Source organism: Solanum dulcamara, chromosome 5 (genome assembly GCF_947179165.1).
Source record: "Solanum dulcamara chromosome 5, daSolDulc1.2, whole genome shotgun sequence".
NCBI classification, from domain to species: Eukaryota; Viridiplantae; Streptophyta; class Magnoliopsida; order Solanales; family Solanaceae; genus Solanum; species Solanum dulcamara.
The window spans coordinates 78963260-78981382 of NC_077241.1; the positions used below are offsets into that span (position 1 = coordinate 78963260).

Sequence of the window (18123 nt, forward strand, 5' to 3'; positions counted from 1 at the left end):
TTAATTGATTTCGAAAGTAAACAATATAAAATTAATTACATTAAAAAGAGTTACGAAGTAATTAGTAAAAAAATATTTTTTATTTTATAATTTTTTAAAATTGTACGAAAGGAAAAAAGTGACAATTAATCTGAATCGTAAATAGTGTTGGAACATGAACACGGATCTTTTGTGATTTTCCGGTATGATATAAATATTGTACTCCCTTAGGACAATTTTAAATGTTTTTTAGAATATGGCACCACCCATTTAAAAAAATAAATAGTAATTTACATTAATTAAAAAGGTTATTTGAGTGCATTGGAGTATTTATAGTTGAAAGTTTTTTCGAAAAGTCAATCACATAATTTATTATACAAGATAAGTTGAATAGGAAAAAAATAATATGCTTATTTTGAACTATTTTTTAAAAGAATAGGAAAACACTTAAAATGGATCAGAGGAAGTAATTATTTTATAATCAGATTGTTACGATAAATAAATCCGTATTACCGTACATATTAACTAGGAATAAAATTAGAATAAGATAATCTAAAAAAAAATAAGTTATACATTGATTGTGTTAATGATTTTGTGTTGATCGTATCTTTGCAAACTAATTCCTACGGCTTTGGAAAGCCTAACATTTTGGTTAAATATCGATTCTTAATTAATAATGTGTTTTTATAATTAATAATGTGTTATTATAGCATGTATACAATTATTGCTAACCTAATTATTAGTTATATATTATCACGAAAGTGTTGTATCAGAAATTCAAAAAAAAAAAATTCATCTTTTTTATTGAACGTGCCTAATATTTCCTTAAATTATGGTATAAATTTTGGTACCTATTTAGAAAATTTAGGGGTTATAAAAATATACATATTTAATATTCTTCATAAAGGTCAGATAATATTGTTTTACATATTAATATTTTTACAATGTTATACATTTTATAAAAGTTAAATTATTTGTAAATTCAAAGGTATCATCTGTTTAAACAAAAGAAAAGAAAAAATGTGTCAAGTAAATTAAAATAGAAAAAATATGAAAAGTTGTACTTTATCTTTCAAAATACTAAACATGTTTTTGTTTTTAAAAAAAAAAAGTTATATACTTATAGTACATCTTACAGAAAAATGGTCCATGAGTAAACACATTTTATGCCTCTAAAATGAGAATTAAGTGATCAAGGAGTCATGACACAAAATTGAAATAAGTAGTGGCTTCCATGATTATTTGGTAGTTAAAGTTTTTCATACTCCTAGTTAATTCTACAACAATAATATTTTCGATAAAATTTCACAAATAAAATTTGAAGAAGATAGTGTGTATGACAAATTTTATCCTTATTTTATAAAGATAAAAAAGTTATTTTCGATAAATTTTCACCTTAAATATCATATAACAGAAGAACGTAAAAAAAAATTGAATTAATTATATACTCGTATTTTTTTTCTAGATAGAGGACCACAACTTTTGTCAAATGATAAAATTAAAGAAATTAATAATAGTATGAATTAATTCTCCCACACATCTAGAATATGGACGTGGTCAACTTCTCCATGTTACGTTTGATAGGGGGGTAGGGGGGCTAGAAAATTGCTATCATTATTAAATACTTATAACATAAACATTGGAAAAGTATTTTAGTTGACTTCTTAATGCTATGGTATATCTTAGATAGTAAGGACATCATGATAAGCAATGCAAAATATATCATTATCATGCTTCAAATTCGGAGTCGGAGTTAGAATTTCAATTTTTTGAGTTCTTGCTTTTAGAATGACTGATTTTTTAAATTTTAATGTGCATATATATTTAATGAATTTTTTGATATAAATACATAATTTGAGCTAAAACTATTAAATTTGACTAACTTCATAGCCTGACTTCTGCCTTCGACTTTGTTCAAACCGATGATACATATTATTTGTTTTGATTCAACATAAATCATCACAACTTTGTTTTTTAGGTTATTTTATTATCGAACTTAAAAAAATAAATTGAATGATGTGAATTTATGCTATATTTATATAAAAAAAAAATTAACTTAAGTTTCTTTCTTATTTCTATGTATATTCACTTATAAAATGTCATACATATTATTTGTTTTGGAAAATTGTCAAATCACATATTCAAACACTAATTAATGGCATTTCCAAACTCCTTAAGAGAAATGGTAAGGATATTTGTTTCGTGAAAACATGGAAATATTATGTCATGTTAATTTGATGAATATGCATAATTTAAGCCGTAAAATAATCAACTCGAAAATAATTAACAACATTTAGTTAAGATAAATGCATTATATCTCTCTCTATCAACTCTTTAGTCTCAAGCAAATAAAAGTCTTAAATTCAAGATTACTATATGTATAATTTTATATTAATTAGACATCGTGCACACGTGGGATCCCTTTAATTTTTGGTTTATCATCATAAAAACACTTTGACCAAGTAAAAAAAAGATATTGTATCTAATAAATTAATAATGGTATAAAAAGATATTAAAAAGCCATGATTATGCAAAAAGTGTATCCTACTCGGCGTCCAAATATTAGAGACTGACTAAATTTACATTTACATGTCGTAGGGTCTATTTTTGAGACAAAACTCCTAGTAAGATTTTTATTCATTCCAAAGATTCGAATCTAAAATTTCTTAGCTGAAGAAATTTCGAACTATCCCATCACAATCCATATCGGTAACAATTAATTGAGTAGTAAAAGCAAGGAAAAATTACGCGGTATGACAAATATTTCTACTATATTACGCGGTATGGTATAGTTTAAAATAATTACTGCTCACAGCAAACATATTTACTCGGTATGACAAACTTCGTTGCTATTAGTTATCAATATACAATTTTTCTGACAAATATACATATACAATTCGACAGATATACATATATAATTCGCCTTTCTCCTCCCTCTCTCGATCTCGTTCGCCTATTTCCTCCCTCTCTCGATCTCGCACGCCTCTCTCCTCCTCTCTCTCAATCTTGCTTGCCGATATACAAATACATATGTATATCAGTTACATATATACAATTTTTTGACAAATATACATATACAATTCGCCTCTCTCCTCCATCTCTCGATCTCTCTCTCCTCTCTCTCAATCTCGCTTGCCAGATATACAAATACATATGTATACCAGTGTTTGTATATTTCAGTATACAAATAATTCGTGGGTATAACAACTGTATAATTCGCTACAGCATTTGTATAATAGCAAAATTTATATTTGTCATTATAAGTAATAAGAAAAACTATACCATATAAAGTAATTATGCTTATGCTTAGAAGGTTTGTCACATCTAAAAATTCCCTTAAAAAGCAATCACTAGGCCTGCCCAATAATTTTTTACAATAAAATGCACGCAGTGCCTCAACTGTTACCTTTTTTTCTGAAAAATTATAAATGCAAGTTAGTGCAAGTTATAAATTTCTCAGATCCTTTGACAGTCTGAAGATAATGTGCATGTCGAACAAGATTTGTTTTGTTATTGGTTGTGATTTAACACTGGTTCAAAAATACTCCCTTCGTTCACTTTTGTATATCCATTTTCGACTTATGCACGTTTCTTTAAGGACAACAATTGATATGACTATTTTGCCACAATATTCATATAAGTTGACGTTTAGTCTTACGTATTGAAAAATGATTTGGAGAATAAAAAATTAAAATTGAGGGTAAAACAAGAAAAAAAATGTTTTTGTTTCGATATGCTAAAAGTGACAAGTAAAAACAAAAATATATTTCTCCTATAGTGAATAAGTAAAAGTGAACGGAAGGAGTACAACTTCCTCACTTGTGACCTTTCTAGCCCTTCTTTCTTGGCCTCCCAACATGAACAATTTGAATCCTGATTACCATTCTAACACTTTTCAGCTGGAAAACATAAGAATGCATTGATTGTTGAAGTACAATCATCCTTTTATGTTTCATTACTGAAGCATCTCTTTCCTCTACGAGAAATAACGACGACAACATATTCAGTGTAATTCTACAAGAGATTCGAAGAAAGTAGGTTGTACACAAACCTTACATCTACCCTTTGTTTTCGATAGGCCTTCAGCTCAAAAGGAAACCGAAGCATTTTTGCATGACAAATATAACAGTACACTAGCAAGATACAAAACAACTAAAACGGGAAATCAAGACAGCCTGGAAAGGAATGAACAGCCAAAAAAGCAACATTAGCATTAGAGTATTCATTTTGCATCACAATTGTATGTATCATTGGAGATCTTTGCCAATTACAGAAATAAGGCATAACATTACAAGATATCTAAAGGGATAATCTTTCTCTAATTATGTCTAATGAGGAGAAACAAAGATATTAAGGTCCTGGAAATACTCTGAAACGACACGAAATCTTGCCTACTGCCAAAACTCTCGAGGGTGCAAACGCGCAAAATTGCCAAAAATCATTTGAGCTTCTCTGCCCCGATTATTTCAACAAATACAGGCTTTAACTGTGTATATGTATGCACTAGTGATAACCTATAACTTGTATTCGAGCTTTTACCTCTTCTTGTTCTTCTTTCTTCCTTTCACTTCTTTCTCCAAACTTCTGATCCTTTGACTAAGAACCGATGATGCGGATACTCGTTGACTCGTGGGTCTTGATTCGTCTACAGGAGGCGATGATAAAGCCGGTTGCTGTGATGCTGCAGCGTGCTGCTTTGCTGCTATGTGCTGTTGTGCTGCTGCATATTTCTTGAGTGTTTCAAAAAATGGGAGCGCTGGTTTTTGTTCTGTTGGACGACTGACAGGTATTATAGGAACACCCAGTGCCTTCTTGACCGCATGATTTTTTATCACTGACACACAAGATGAAAAATGAGACATGTTATAGAGAGAGAGCATTTACTTTCACCTTCACGAATTCCAAATTTCCATTCGCGAAACGCGAAGATTGAAATGAGCAGATGAATATGTCAGCAGTAATGAGTGGTGTTACATACTAACCCAAACCGTAGGAGAGTGAAAAAAGATTTGAGGTTATCCAGTAACAGAAAATTGCCTGCAACGATTCAATGTCACGTATTAAAAAGTCTCGTTTTACAAACAAATCACTATGATCAATGAAACAAATACCATATATGGAACAGCATGTTTGCATATGTGAAATCTTAAACAAACATGGCAAAAGATGGATGTAACAGATGTAAACAATGTACAAGATTCTAGCTTACACCGAACTTTTTTGTGGCAAAAGATGGATGATCCGTTCTTGATAAAACTATGCCTATTAACAACCTCAAGAAAATTCAGTGAGACACTAGTAGCAACACTCAACATATGGCCAATCACACTGGCAATGTCTTTGATTACATGTTCCAGCAATATCAGACGTGTGCAGGCATGCAGAAAAGGTGTTCTCTATTTTTGACATGCTGATTGCATGCTCAAAGACTAAAACCAAAATTACATAATCACGAGAAGTTGACACGCGCAAGAAATTTATCACACATAAGAGTCCACGTGAGATTAAAATTTAGGAAAAGATGAAATGTTTAAATTGATAAAAGAAAACAAAACACTTAGTATGTTTCAAGACCGAAAGTGGACAAACATACAGTTGGCAGGCCATCAAAGAAACTTGAGAAAATAAAGAGGAATTAATTTAGTTATTCATCTTGATTTCCTTCACAAAACAGCCTAATTCATCTTAAGCAAAAGATCTAAAATTCCATCAAATATGAACATCAAAATTTAATTTTTAACAGGTTAAAAAATAAAAAAGAGAAATAGAGATACTTCTCCTCTTCAATATTGAAATCAATAACTATATATACCATGCACCATATACCATACCTTTCATACAAATCGAAGGTATAAAACAAACTTGTGCATCGAAGGCAAGTAAATCTACTCATGTATCCAGCAATTCAAAGAGAATTTGGTTACAAAACAAAGCAGAAAGGAAGTTGGCAACAAAGGCACATCATAAACTTCTAGGTACACAGATTTTGTAGATTCGTCATCATGTATAAAAAGGACAAATAAACTATGAACCATTATAAACAAGTTGGTTGCATATCTCACCTTAGGAAAACTAGCAGTAAGTGGGATAGTAAACGCAGCAAAGCCCCGTGAAACATTTTTTATGACTTTACCAGCAGGATTTCCCTCCAATCCTTCTTGAGCATTCAACTGCAAAAGAACTCCAGTCAACAAAATTGACCAGAATAATATGCTCTGAAGTACTGTTAAGAAAGACAGACAGCTGTTGACGATGGCTAGAGTATTGAACTTGATATCAACTAAAAGGAGATGAGCGCCAAATCTTCAAGTAGTTTTAACGTGATAATGGCATATTTACAGCTGCTGATTCCGTCAGCCTTTCGCTCTATATACTTTACTGTCTGTCTTTCTCTCTCTCCCTGGCTATTTTCTTTACCGCTCTGGTGCAATCTGAAAATATCTATAATGATTCTATAAGATAACAACCGATATTTGTTTACTGTTAGTGCACTAGAGTCCCACATTGGTTGGGAGAGGACCGGTGGTTTGCTTATATGGACTTGGGCAATCCTCCCCTCATGAACTCGCTTTTGGGATTGAGTTAGGCTCAAGTGTCTTTACATGGTATCAAAGCTAGGTCCATCCTTGAATGGGCTCCCAGTCTACGCTCCAGTTGGGCCTGGACGTGAAGGGGCGTGTTAGAGAATTAGAGTGGGTTAGAATCACATATTGGTTGGGGAATAGACGGGTGGTCTGCTTATATGGACTTGAGCAATCCTCCCCTCATAAGCTAGCTTTTGAGGTTGAGTTAGGCCCAAGTGCCATATCGTTGCATTAACAAAATTTTTGCAGTTCTATGATTTTTTGTTACTGTTTTACCTATGGTCTTCTTTAACAGTATCAGATATCTTCTCCCATTGAATCCAACACAACATCAAACAATAGCCAGTCATCCAGAATAATAATCCATTGGACCATTACTCCACTAGGATAAACAATATTTAATGAAGCCGGAAAAAAAAGAGAAAATTAATACAGAGATAACTAATAACTTTACCTCCACCGTTATCCAGAATGTCAAAGCCGTCAAAACTGGAAGGATATACATAGCATCTGGAGTAGTTAGATCAGTAAACCAAAATGCTCCACCCGTTTTGAGAGAAGGAACATTGTCCACCATGTGACTAATCTGCATTTTAGAGAGATACCATAAAGGGTCTAATTATGCAAGAGATATGGGGATGGGAAGCAACCAACAAAACAGAAAGCGATAGGATAATCTTACAGCCATAAAAAAACTGACAAAGATCGGGCCTTGTATTAGTAGTCCCTTTAAGGGAGTGAATGGAGTAACTCCGTATCTGCAAGCATGACATTGATTTATTAATAAAGACATTCATCATATCAAATATTTCACCGAGAGCATTATCGAAGGATTTTTTTGGAAGTATGTGAGACTGCAGCGACTTCTATTTTATATGTACATCAGGTAATAAAAGCATTCCATCGAACTGTTGACTTGAAGATTGACTTTGGTCTAAACCATGCAAAATAAGTTGAAGGTTATGCTGATATGTCACCATGTATGTTTTGAAAAGCTAGTGGAAACAGCATTGCTGAAGACTAGATAGCTTAGTTTAGTTTCCACATGCAATCAGATAGGTTGATACTTAAGTAAAGCAACCTGTTTAATCATCATTTCTCCGCTAGTATCAGTACCATCCTGATAACATTGAGAAACTGCTGGACAGAAACTAAAGTAGCAAAGCAAAACACAACTGAGCTGAGACTAGGAAAAGGCTAACTACAAAGTGAGGCTAAGAAAAGTACTACTAACATTGAAATGCTTCAAGAAAGGAGATAATTACTTATGTCAAGGTGACCAAGCTCACCATTAATTGGAATGATGTCTTTCAAAAAGAACATATTTAAAATAGTTGATTTACGACATATATACAAGTATCATCAGAATGCCCATTCAATTTATGCTGAACTAGAAGAGAAAGGTGGGGATAGAAAATTGTTCAGGTTAGCCAGGGCGCGGGAGAGAAGGGCACGCGATGTGGACCAAGTGAAGTGCATTAAGGACGAGCATGGAAAAGTATTGGTAGACGAGACCCTCATTAAACAGAGATGGCAGTCCTATTTCCATAAACTCTTGAATGAGGAAGGGGACAGAGACTTTGTGTTGGGAGATTTAGAACATACAGGGAGGCGTCGCGATTTTGGGTATTGCAGGAGTATTAAGGTCGAGGAGGTTACGAGTGTCGTTCGTAGGATGCGCTGGGAAGAGCAACCGGACCTGACGAGATTCCTGGGAAATTTTGGAAGAGCACGAGCTCGGTAGGTTTGGAGTGGTTGACTAGGTTATTTAATGTCATCTTTAAAACGGCAACGATGCCCGAAGAATGGAGGTCGAGCGTAATGATCCCTCTATACAAAAACAAAGGGGATATCCAGAGTTGCAACAACTATAGAGGTATTAAGCTACTAAGCCATACTATGAAACTGTGGGAAAGAGTGGTAGAGATGAGGGTGAGGAGAGACGTGTCTATTTCAGAGAACCAGTTTGGATTTATGCCGGGACGCTCAACTACAGAAGCCATCCATCTTATGAGGAGACTGGTGGAGCAGCATAGGGAAAGGAAGAGGGACTTGCATATGGTATTCATCGACCTAGAAAAGGCTTATAATAAAGTCCCAAGAGAAATACTATGGACATGTTTGGAGGCTAAAGGTGTACCTGTGGCATACATTAGGGTGATCAAGGACATGTACGAGGGAGCCAAAACTAGGGTAAGGACAGTAGGAGGGGACTCAGAGCACTTTCCAGTGGTGATGGGGCTGCATCAAGGATCGGCTCTTAGTCCTTTTTTATTTGCCTTAGTGATAGATGGATTGACGCGACAAATTCAAGATGCGGTGCCATGGTGTATGCTTTTCGCGGATGACATAGTCCTGATCGATGAGACTCGCCGCGGAGTTAACGCTAAACTGGAGGATTGGAGACATACCTTGGAGTCTAAAGGGTTTAAGTTGAGTAGGACAAAGACAGAGTACTTAGAGTGCAAGTTCAGTGAGACACCTCAGGAGGTTGGCGTTGAAGTTAGGCTTGGTGCTCAGGCCATCCAAAAGAGAAGTAGTTGCAAGTATCTTGGGTCTATCATGCAAGGCAGCGGGGAGATTGACGATGATGTCAAACATCGTATTGGGGTAGGGTGGATGAAATGGAGGCTCGCTTCCGGAGTGCTGTGTGACAAGAATGTGCCACCAAAACTTAAGGGCAAGTTCTATAAAGTGGTGGTTAGACCGGCTATGCTGTATGGGGCGGAGTGTTGGCCAGTTAAGACTTCTCACATTCAAAAGATGAAAGTTGCTAAGATGAGAATGCTGAGATGGATGTGTGGGCACACCAGGAGCGACAGGATTAGAAATAAGGCTATTCGGGACAAGGTAGGAGTGGCCTCGGTGGAAGACAAGATGCGGGAAATGCGACTGAGATGGTATGGACATGTGAAGAGGAGAGACACAGATGCCCCAGTGCGGAGGTGTGAGAGGCTGGCCATGGATGGTTACAGAAGAGGTAGGGGTAGGCCGAAAAAGTATTGGGGAGAGGTGATTAGACAGGACATGGCACAGTTACAGCTTACGGAGGACATGACCTTAGATAGGAGGGTGTGGAGGACCCACATTAGGATAGAATGCTAGTTCATAGTCTTGTTTTTCTTCTCTATTCATAGGCGTAGTAGTGCATTACGATCTCTTGCGCTGTGAATTCTGATTTATGTTATTTATGTTATTATTTATTACTTTCTATGCTTTGATTACTCTATTGAACCTGTGACGCTATCATTATTTATTTAATCGTTATTTGTTATTTGTATTTATTTATTTGTATTTATTTGTTATCTATTCGTTATTTGTTTGTTGTTTTTCTCATAAAGCTTTTAATTTCCTATTCTAATGCATTTATGCATTTATGCTTTTACTGAGCCGAGGGTCTCTAGGAAACAGCCGTCCTACATTGGTAGGAGTAAGGTCTGCGTACATTCTACCCTCCCCAGACCCCATGTTGTGGGATTTCACTGGGTTGTTGTTGTTGTTGTTGCATGAGGTCGTGGAGGCATTATTTTTTTTATGACAAGGGAAACCCGCAGCCGCTACCCTTTGGGTGTGCATAGGGTAAAAACCCCGCTCTTATGCAATAGCCTGCAAACTACACAGGAGAGGTAACCTGCACTAGGCAAGCCCGGTGCGACGAGCTCGACCAAGAAAGCAAACCCCTTGCTTTCGCTGGCAAGGGGTTTCGAACTTGAGACCTCCAACATGGAAGTCCCAAGCCCAAACCACTGGGCCACCCCGAAGGGTAGGACGTGGAAGCATCATTTCCATCCAATTGAAAGAAAATTGCATAATCTACAGAAATAATATTTGCATTCAAACACTCACCAGTTAATAAGACTAATATTTTGAAGTTCAACTGAACTGCTGCTGACGGATAATGTGAGAGTAAGAGGAGATTCAGGATTATAGTTGTTAGGCAAATCAGATGCAAGTGATGAGAAGTTCAATACTTAAGCAAGGGAATGACAATGGGTAGATATGCAGCTCAAAGTAGATAGAGACTGGCTAGAGAAAAGAAAAAATATAACATTAAAAGAAAAGGAAATAACTGGTGAAGTTATCTATATGAGAAGCTAGTTAACTTTTCTAATAATGGCAGATGTCCAGGCCTGCTCTTGGGAATCCTAACTATTCCACCAGGTACCTCTATCCTCCAACCAGTAGAGGGTGCGGGGTAATTGTTTTCTGAGAAGGAGAGGCACGGGGTAATTATATACACAAGGCTTTCATATGAGAAGCTAGTTAAGTTCTTCAAGAATTTTTCTCCAAAACAGGGCATACGGAAGTTCATTAGATCAACAATGGAAAGTTGCTTACTGGCTCATTAATTCTTGCATTCTTTCTTGACCATCAGCAACTGCCGCTGGCGCCATACCCTGTTAAAAAGTAACAAAGGTAAGGCAACTAAAACTTTTGATAGGTAAAAATATAACCACATAATTTCTTGCCTCCAGAAGGGAAGGAAACACGTGAGTTGTTTCTAATTTGAGGCAAAAACTCTGACAGTAGAGAAGCCAAGTGAGTGTGGACATGTCTGTGCATGGATTACTTAGTTAGAGATGATACTAGGGAGGGTTTTAGAGTCCAAGAATCGTGTAACAGAACACAAACACTAAGTGTAATCATCAATGAATTTCAAAGAAGCATTGAATACTCAGTGACTGGATCACATAAATAATAATGCTTCAGATATCATTACTATGACCTACATGACAGGTAAAGAAACTTAGTGATTGGCTAGCTCAATCAAACAGGAATGAAAATGAGAGGAGACTAGTATCAACCTACCTTATTTTGCATATCATCTTTAATCTCTTCCAACTTAGGTCTCAGAAGCTGCACAAAACATGCAAGTTAAGAAATGGAGAATCAGTGAATGAAACGAAAACCAGGACAAAGTGGAGCACAGACTTTAGAAGGAAAACTACCAGTAGTTTCATGTATATTTCTTTCGTAGTACTGTGTAAGTAGACCAAATATTAGCATGCAATGAATTCTAATGAGTGTAGAGCTAGTTTAACATTTTCACAAACTGCATAGTAATTCAGAGGAGCTTGCTTTGGTAAAGGTAAACATATCTTATCGGATTTGAACAATCTCCACAAATGAAATGAATAGAGAAGTCAACAAGGAAATAAGAATCAGCCATCAAGCACAACTCTTGAAAGAAAGAAAAGAATAAAGAATAACATTTGGAGCCAAAAAGATGTATTAAACCTTCCTTTGATTATTGCAAGTTTAAAGTTTTTCCCATTAATTCAAAGAATCACAAAAGAAGATCACTTAGTAACATCACAAAGGAACAAAACCTGCCTGCTGTATAAATTGCATACTAAATGTTGGAACATCACTTTCAAATTTCCTGAAGTTAGAGGGAAAAATTATTTTTCGCAAAGAAGACTTGGCCTGAACTGATTCAAACTCAGTGAAATCAGCTTGTCAAAATCGTAACATATCAAGGGTTGCATGATCTGGCGGCTTTAAGCGCAAAAGGAATTGAAACAAGCATTTTTTTAAAAAGAAAGACACAAATGAAGAACAAAGATATATATGCAATACAAAACAACAACTATAAAAAAAAAATAGAAAAATCACAGAAAAAAAAATTGATTGGAAAACCCTGAATTAAAACACACAAAATAAAAGTTATGTCAATCAAGTTTAAGAAACTATTCTAAATGTTTGATCCAGATGTGAAAAAATGCACTTTTACTATTTTATTGAGACTCAATTACATGTCGATTTCTAATTTCCTATTCCTAATTCCAAAATCAATAACATACATGCATAACACAATATATCACTTTTTCAGCTATATTATTGTTGCTCTCTTCAGAAACCATGGACACATGGGTTAGTGCACCATTGAACTGTCACCTAAGCATGACAAAACTGTGATGTACCTAACTTCAGGACTCAGGCACACCTTTAACAACACAGAGTGAACTTTATGGCTTCTAATGAACAAGAAGCTTGGCCAATGAAATAATGAGTAACTAGTTTTAGCTTCACTTGATGACCCAAGCCTTAGGTCAAGAGGCATAGGTTGGGGACTTGTGACTTAGTTCACAGGTTCAGGCCCCAAGCCTGGTATTTAAATGGAGAAGGGTAGAGGGGTGGGCCCATTATTCCCGAGTTTAAAAGGCTGCGGTTGGTACTAAGGGTTGGCCCTACACAGATTTCTCGACCCTAAAAAAAGAATTTGGCTTCACCTAATATGATTGCTCGCTGTAATTTTAGAATCAGGTAAAACATAACCACTATCCGGATACTTGCACCACCAAGCTTACATCTCGCACAAGACTGAAGACAAGAGCAGCGCATATTACGAAAAAATGAAAGACAATATGGTCTGTAACATGAAGTGTCAAAGAACTAAGATCACATTGAATATAGTAAGTAGCACATCCTTCTCAGCTAGTTCTCAAATTCCCACAACAAGAGCAAGAGTGGTAGAGTACTGACCATGATTTTTTGGGAAGTTATTTTTCTAATAGAGAGTTTCCATCCGGGTATCCTCGAAGCTACTGCAGCTTTATCACTTAACTTACAATCAGAGGCGAATCCAATGAACAAGCTATGGGTTCATCTGAACCCATAGGTTTGTCTTAGGCTATGCATATGTATTAAAAATCCACTAAATATGTACCAACAATAGATTCTGAATCCAGTAAATTTGTTTGAGGTGGTAGAATTACGAATCTCAACCCATAAATCTCAAATTCTACATCCACCTCAGTTTACAATAGCTACAGTTAAAACAAGAAGCTTGACACCACATTCCATGTACTTTAGGTACCAAACTTTAGGAGTAGAAAATATCCTGCCTACGAGGAACTCTTTCGAATATAAAAATTCAAAAAGTTTCAAGCACATCCAGTGTGAATGTTAACTGTCTTGGTGTCATTAATAAATTTTGTTGACTTATTAAAAAAAAGTAGAAACGTAGATGCATTGCCTACATTTTTTCTAAAATTCCCTTTCGCTTTATTATGTCACAAAGTCAACAAACTAAGATCCAAAAGAAGGAAATATAGCTTTTGCATTATGCTAAACTAGATAGCAGCATACCCTGCCTAGTCTCCTAGACTTCGCAAAGACATACTTCCATTTTGTAGAAAGCGCAACATTGAACAGAACCAGTTGACTTCAAATTAAATACTTTCCAGTTATTGGACAAGTACCAACTAAAAGATAAAAAGTGATATTGTTGAGCACGAGTGCTGTTATTATGAGATTCATACAGCTCCAAGAAGATAAAATCTGGATTTTAAAGTCAAACTTGAGCAAGTAGGTGTATCGAACAATTCAGGTACAGTGCATTTCCGACTTGTACCAGGAGAAGGCATAGCTTTGTCTCTTTAATGATGTGAAGCAAAGGTTTATCTCTTCATTGGTGAGCCATGCAATATTAGAAAAGTGTTCTGTTCAAACAATGATGTGCAAAGTGATTTAGCAAGAAGTTGTTGGTTTTTTGAATCTCATGTGTGAGGAATTGGGTTGATATCGACATTATTGTGTATTGGATACTGAAATTAGTTAATCCCTCCTTTCCACATTGTTTGACAATTTCCTTATTTGTTTGTTCCAAAAAGAGTGGCACGTTCTTATATCTCCTAATGAGAAGTTTTTGTAGCCACACCAATGTTATAACATGTTTACAACCATAAGTGTTTTAAAAAATTTATAGCCACACAAATTGTATTCCGAATTTAAGATCACAAGTTGTTGAAACTGTTCTTTCTCTATTATTTTCTATATGTTTCTTCACTTTTGTATTTCCTTTTCTTACTGATTTGGATATGCTTTACTTGAGCCAAGGATTTATCAGAAACAACCTCTACGAGGGTATGCTATTAATGTATTTAAGATCACAAGTTTCAAAAGTCTTCCTTTCTCTATTGAAATTTGTACCAAGTCAAACTACGACAAACAAAGTGAAATGGAGGTAGTAGTATTTTGATGATTACAATATTAAATAATTTTCCAAAAACTGAGTGCTTCATCTCAAACAACCGTACAGTCCACTTCATACTTATCGCTTCAAGCCTCATGGACGTTGTTTTTTTGCGCTTTTCGCTTCTAAAAACATTGTGATCTGGTGTTGTCATTTACATGGTGACAAAAAGAAAATCTAATACTTGAAAAGACAGTTTGTATACATTACCAGTTTAAAAAAAAAAAGTATATATACAAATTAATGACAGCAAAGGACTTCTTCCAGAATATAGAAACTAGTTTGACATGATTATCTAATGTTACTATGTTCTCAAAGAAAACTACTTAGCGTTATTACACTATTCCCCCACTTCTTCATTTTTCAGGTTACAACCAAAATGGGTATTTCCAGCCCAAGGATACTGTTACATATGACACTATGGTTCATTATAGCAGATACTTCAATTTACGAGCAATGGGATTTATCTTAATTGCTTATGGTTTAAATATAGGAGTGCAAAAGACCAAGAAATGACTTGAAACAGGCGCCAGGATAGGGGTAGCTAACAAATGAACTTGGCGTGAAGTTAGAATTTTATAAGTTCCTTCAGCCCCAATAAAAGTTATGTAGGAAAACCAATTGGACAATTTTTTGTTGCTCAGCAACATTTTTAACTCATATATGTGACATACTTGAACTTCTGAATTCCCTTCTCAGTTTCCTTCATTAAGTTTTGTGCATATAAAGGAGGTCCTATGTGGGCATAAGATTCTACAGAACCTTTACCTTTTTCTTTTAGGAAAAGTAAGATCATATGTATTCTAGTATAGTTATTTCACCAACTGCTTTAACATGTTATCATATAAACAAACTGAGATATGTAGCAAAGTTAAAATGCACTACAGAAACTTACCGTAAGTTTTGAGGTAGCCTTAAGCTGATTAATCATAAATGGAAGAGTAAACAACCGAATAATAATACTTGTAGCAACTATGGATCCCCACCTGTACAACATCAAAATTTTCAAGATGAAGTCAAGACATAAGAGTTGTCACTTAATAACTAACAAAGCACGATGACTTAATTTTAACTTCTTCAAACAAAAATTACAAGGCAATGTGGTGCGAGAGGATGCGGAGAGAATGAGTGAGAGAGGGAGAGAGTAACTCTTAAGGACCTAAGGTTCAAAAGTATTTCAGCTAAAATGTAAAATCTCAAACTTCCAAACATATCTCTCAAACAAGAACTACTACCAACATTAAGTCCAAGCAAGTTCAAGTATTTCAAATGAAATAGATCTGCAGTTTTGGTGCCCAACTAAGTTTATGCAGAGTATAAAAGAACAAACTCTGCAAGCCAAATTGAATACAAGTGAGATGCTCCAATTGCAATGATAACCTCAACTTAAACCTCTACATCTTAAGGTTCTATGAAATCTTTCAGTTTAAAAAAAGTATATTTTTTTTAATAAAAGGACTTTGGGAATAACAAAAGAGATAAAATCATGCTTCTTGTACCCCTTCCGGCCACAAACCGAGAGTGCATTGACTTGTTTATGTATCCAGTTATCACTCTCTTTCTCACCTAAATATAATCAAGTGGTGAATAACTATATCCGACATTTCTCTTTCCTACTTAACCAATCCAAACGAACTGTAAAAGGACACCATGACGGGATAACAGAAAAAATTAGAGGCAATAACAGTTACTCTTACCATTCAAACCCAGTAAATATATGAACGTAATCCATCAAATACATCAATGCCTTCACCGGCAAATAACAATCAGCAGCAGCAATTGCCACCTCGTTCACAGCTGGAGCTTGAGAAACTACAGCTTCCACAGCCTTATCAGCAAGTACTTCGGCAACATCAGTCATGTAATCAATTTTATCTGCTCCACCACCAATATCAGTTGACATATTCCTGGTCAAAGAGGAACCATAACGCATCGGAATCATAAGTCCTGAAGCACAAAACCTCCTGTCTTGATATGGGTTTCTTGAGCCAATGAAGCTGTTAACTCCACTTGCACTTCCCACCCAATGGGATTGGGAAAAATTGGGAATTCTTGAATATTCAAAACTGGGTTCAGGGAAGCTCTTACGATCATCATCAGCCTTATGAAAATAAGAAAATGGAGGAGTAAATCTCTGTTGCTGATAAAGAAGCTTCGCTCGTGTTGCTACACTACGCCTATAAGCCATTCTTTAAATTTGCTTCCTATAAGCAGATTCAGCAGCAAACATTAGCACCCCACATCATACATGGGCAATCTTTACAGTATATACACAACATATGCATCATAAAGATGAAACCTTTAAAGTCACACACACAGCAAAATACAGAAACACAAATCATAAACATGAGCGGAGCCAGTTAGGGCCAAAGGGATTCATCCAAAACCCCTTCGCCCGAAAATTGTTGACCCCGTTTGACTTATTTGTGTGTTTGTGCGTTTACTTTTTCATATTTTGAACTCCAAGATGATAACTTTATACTCATTCACACAAAAAAATTCACATCCTAAAGATGACACTTTTAAAATCATTCATAAAAACCTAATACAGAGAAACAATACATCCTAAAGATTAACATTTTAGAGTCATTTACACAACAAAATGCACAAAAAGAAGCAAAATTTGAAAAGAATCAAAACTCAGATCCCAATTATTGTGATTTGTGGTTCGGAAAATGGATGAATAAGAAGTTTAAGAGTTGAAAACTTACAGCTATATGTGATTGCAAGAGCGAAGAAAGAAGGATTTACAGGGTTTTATGAAGAACAAAAAGTAAGAGGAGTGAAATGTACAGATCATTTTCTTTGTTTCAGACAGGGTTTTTTTGGTGGGTTGACCCGTTTAGGTATCGGGGCTCCGAGGAGTTTTGTTGCCATTTTGAGGGTATTTTTGACCTTTCCTTGCGGTGTTTTTTTAATTTTAAGCATATTCTTCTCAGATATTTGCAGCTGGCTTTTGGGCCAGTGGAAGTTGGATTGGACTCTATAGAGGTGGCCCAAATTGTTGATAATAGGGAAAATTAAGTGCATACTCTATTAAAGTAAAATAATTACAGATAAATAGTGTGATGATATCATAAAGGTTTTCCTAAGTCATTCGACATTATATGAATAATACTATCACGGTATATTCATATATTATCATGATATTAAAAATTCTTAATGAGGCACATTTAAAATCCTCAATGATACAGTAATAATATATTGACACCTTATCGGTAACGTGTAGAATTGGACTCTTTTGTTAAGAAAATAAAAATAAAACAATTAAGAGAAAATTATTAAAATCACAATCTTATTTATTAAACTAATTAGTAAATATATTTTTTGTGATACTTCGTCGGTATGTAGATATCATATCGGTATCATATAGGATCGAGTTTAATCCCTTGTGATACTCTATCGGTATATTGATACCCTATCGATATCATGTTGTTGACGTCAGCGCGCGAATTTAAAAACAATTAAAGAGGTTACAGGAGTAATTAGTCTGGGCCGAATGAGTACTTGAAGGAGTTATTTTAGGATGGATATGTGGTGGTAATTAATTTGTTTAAAGGGTCCATTTTAACTAACAAAGGC

General features: G+C 35.1%; 1 protein-coding gene across 3 annotated transcripts; it reads right to left on the reverse strand.

Moving 5' to 3' along the window:
• Positions 1-4162: 4162 nt before the first annotated feature.
• LOC129890161 (mitochondrial inner membrane protein OXA1-like) lies at positions 4163-17371 on the reverse strand. 3 transcript variants are annotated; one of them, XM_055965712.1, is made up of 11 exons: positions 17253-17371; positions 16239-16745; positions 15437-15527; positions 11373-11420; positions 10902-10960; positions 7246-7321; positions 7018-7149; positions 6042-6149; positions 4962-5016; positions 4467-4813; positions 4163-4426 (listed from the first exon to the last, which is right to left on the reverse strand). In XM_055965712.1, exons 2-10 carry the CDS (start codon positions 16727-16729, stop codon positions 4515-4517), a joined length of 1359 nt encoding a protein of 452 aa, XP_055821687.1. In that variant the 5' UTR covers positions 16730-16745; positions 17253-17371; the 3' UTR covers positions 4163-4426; positions 4467-4514. The 3 variants fall into 3 exon arrangements, with proteins under 3 accessions (XP_055821687.1, XP_055821686.1, XP_055821688.1); XM_055965711.1 differs by having other exon boundaries at positions 4163-4813; XM_055965713.1 differs by lacking the exon at positions 4163-4426 and having other exon boundaries at positions 4581-4813; positions 4958-5016.
• Positions 17372-18123: the final 752 nt, after the last annotated feature.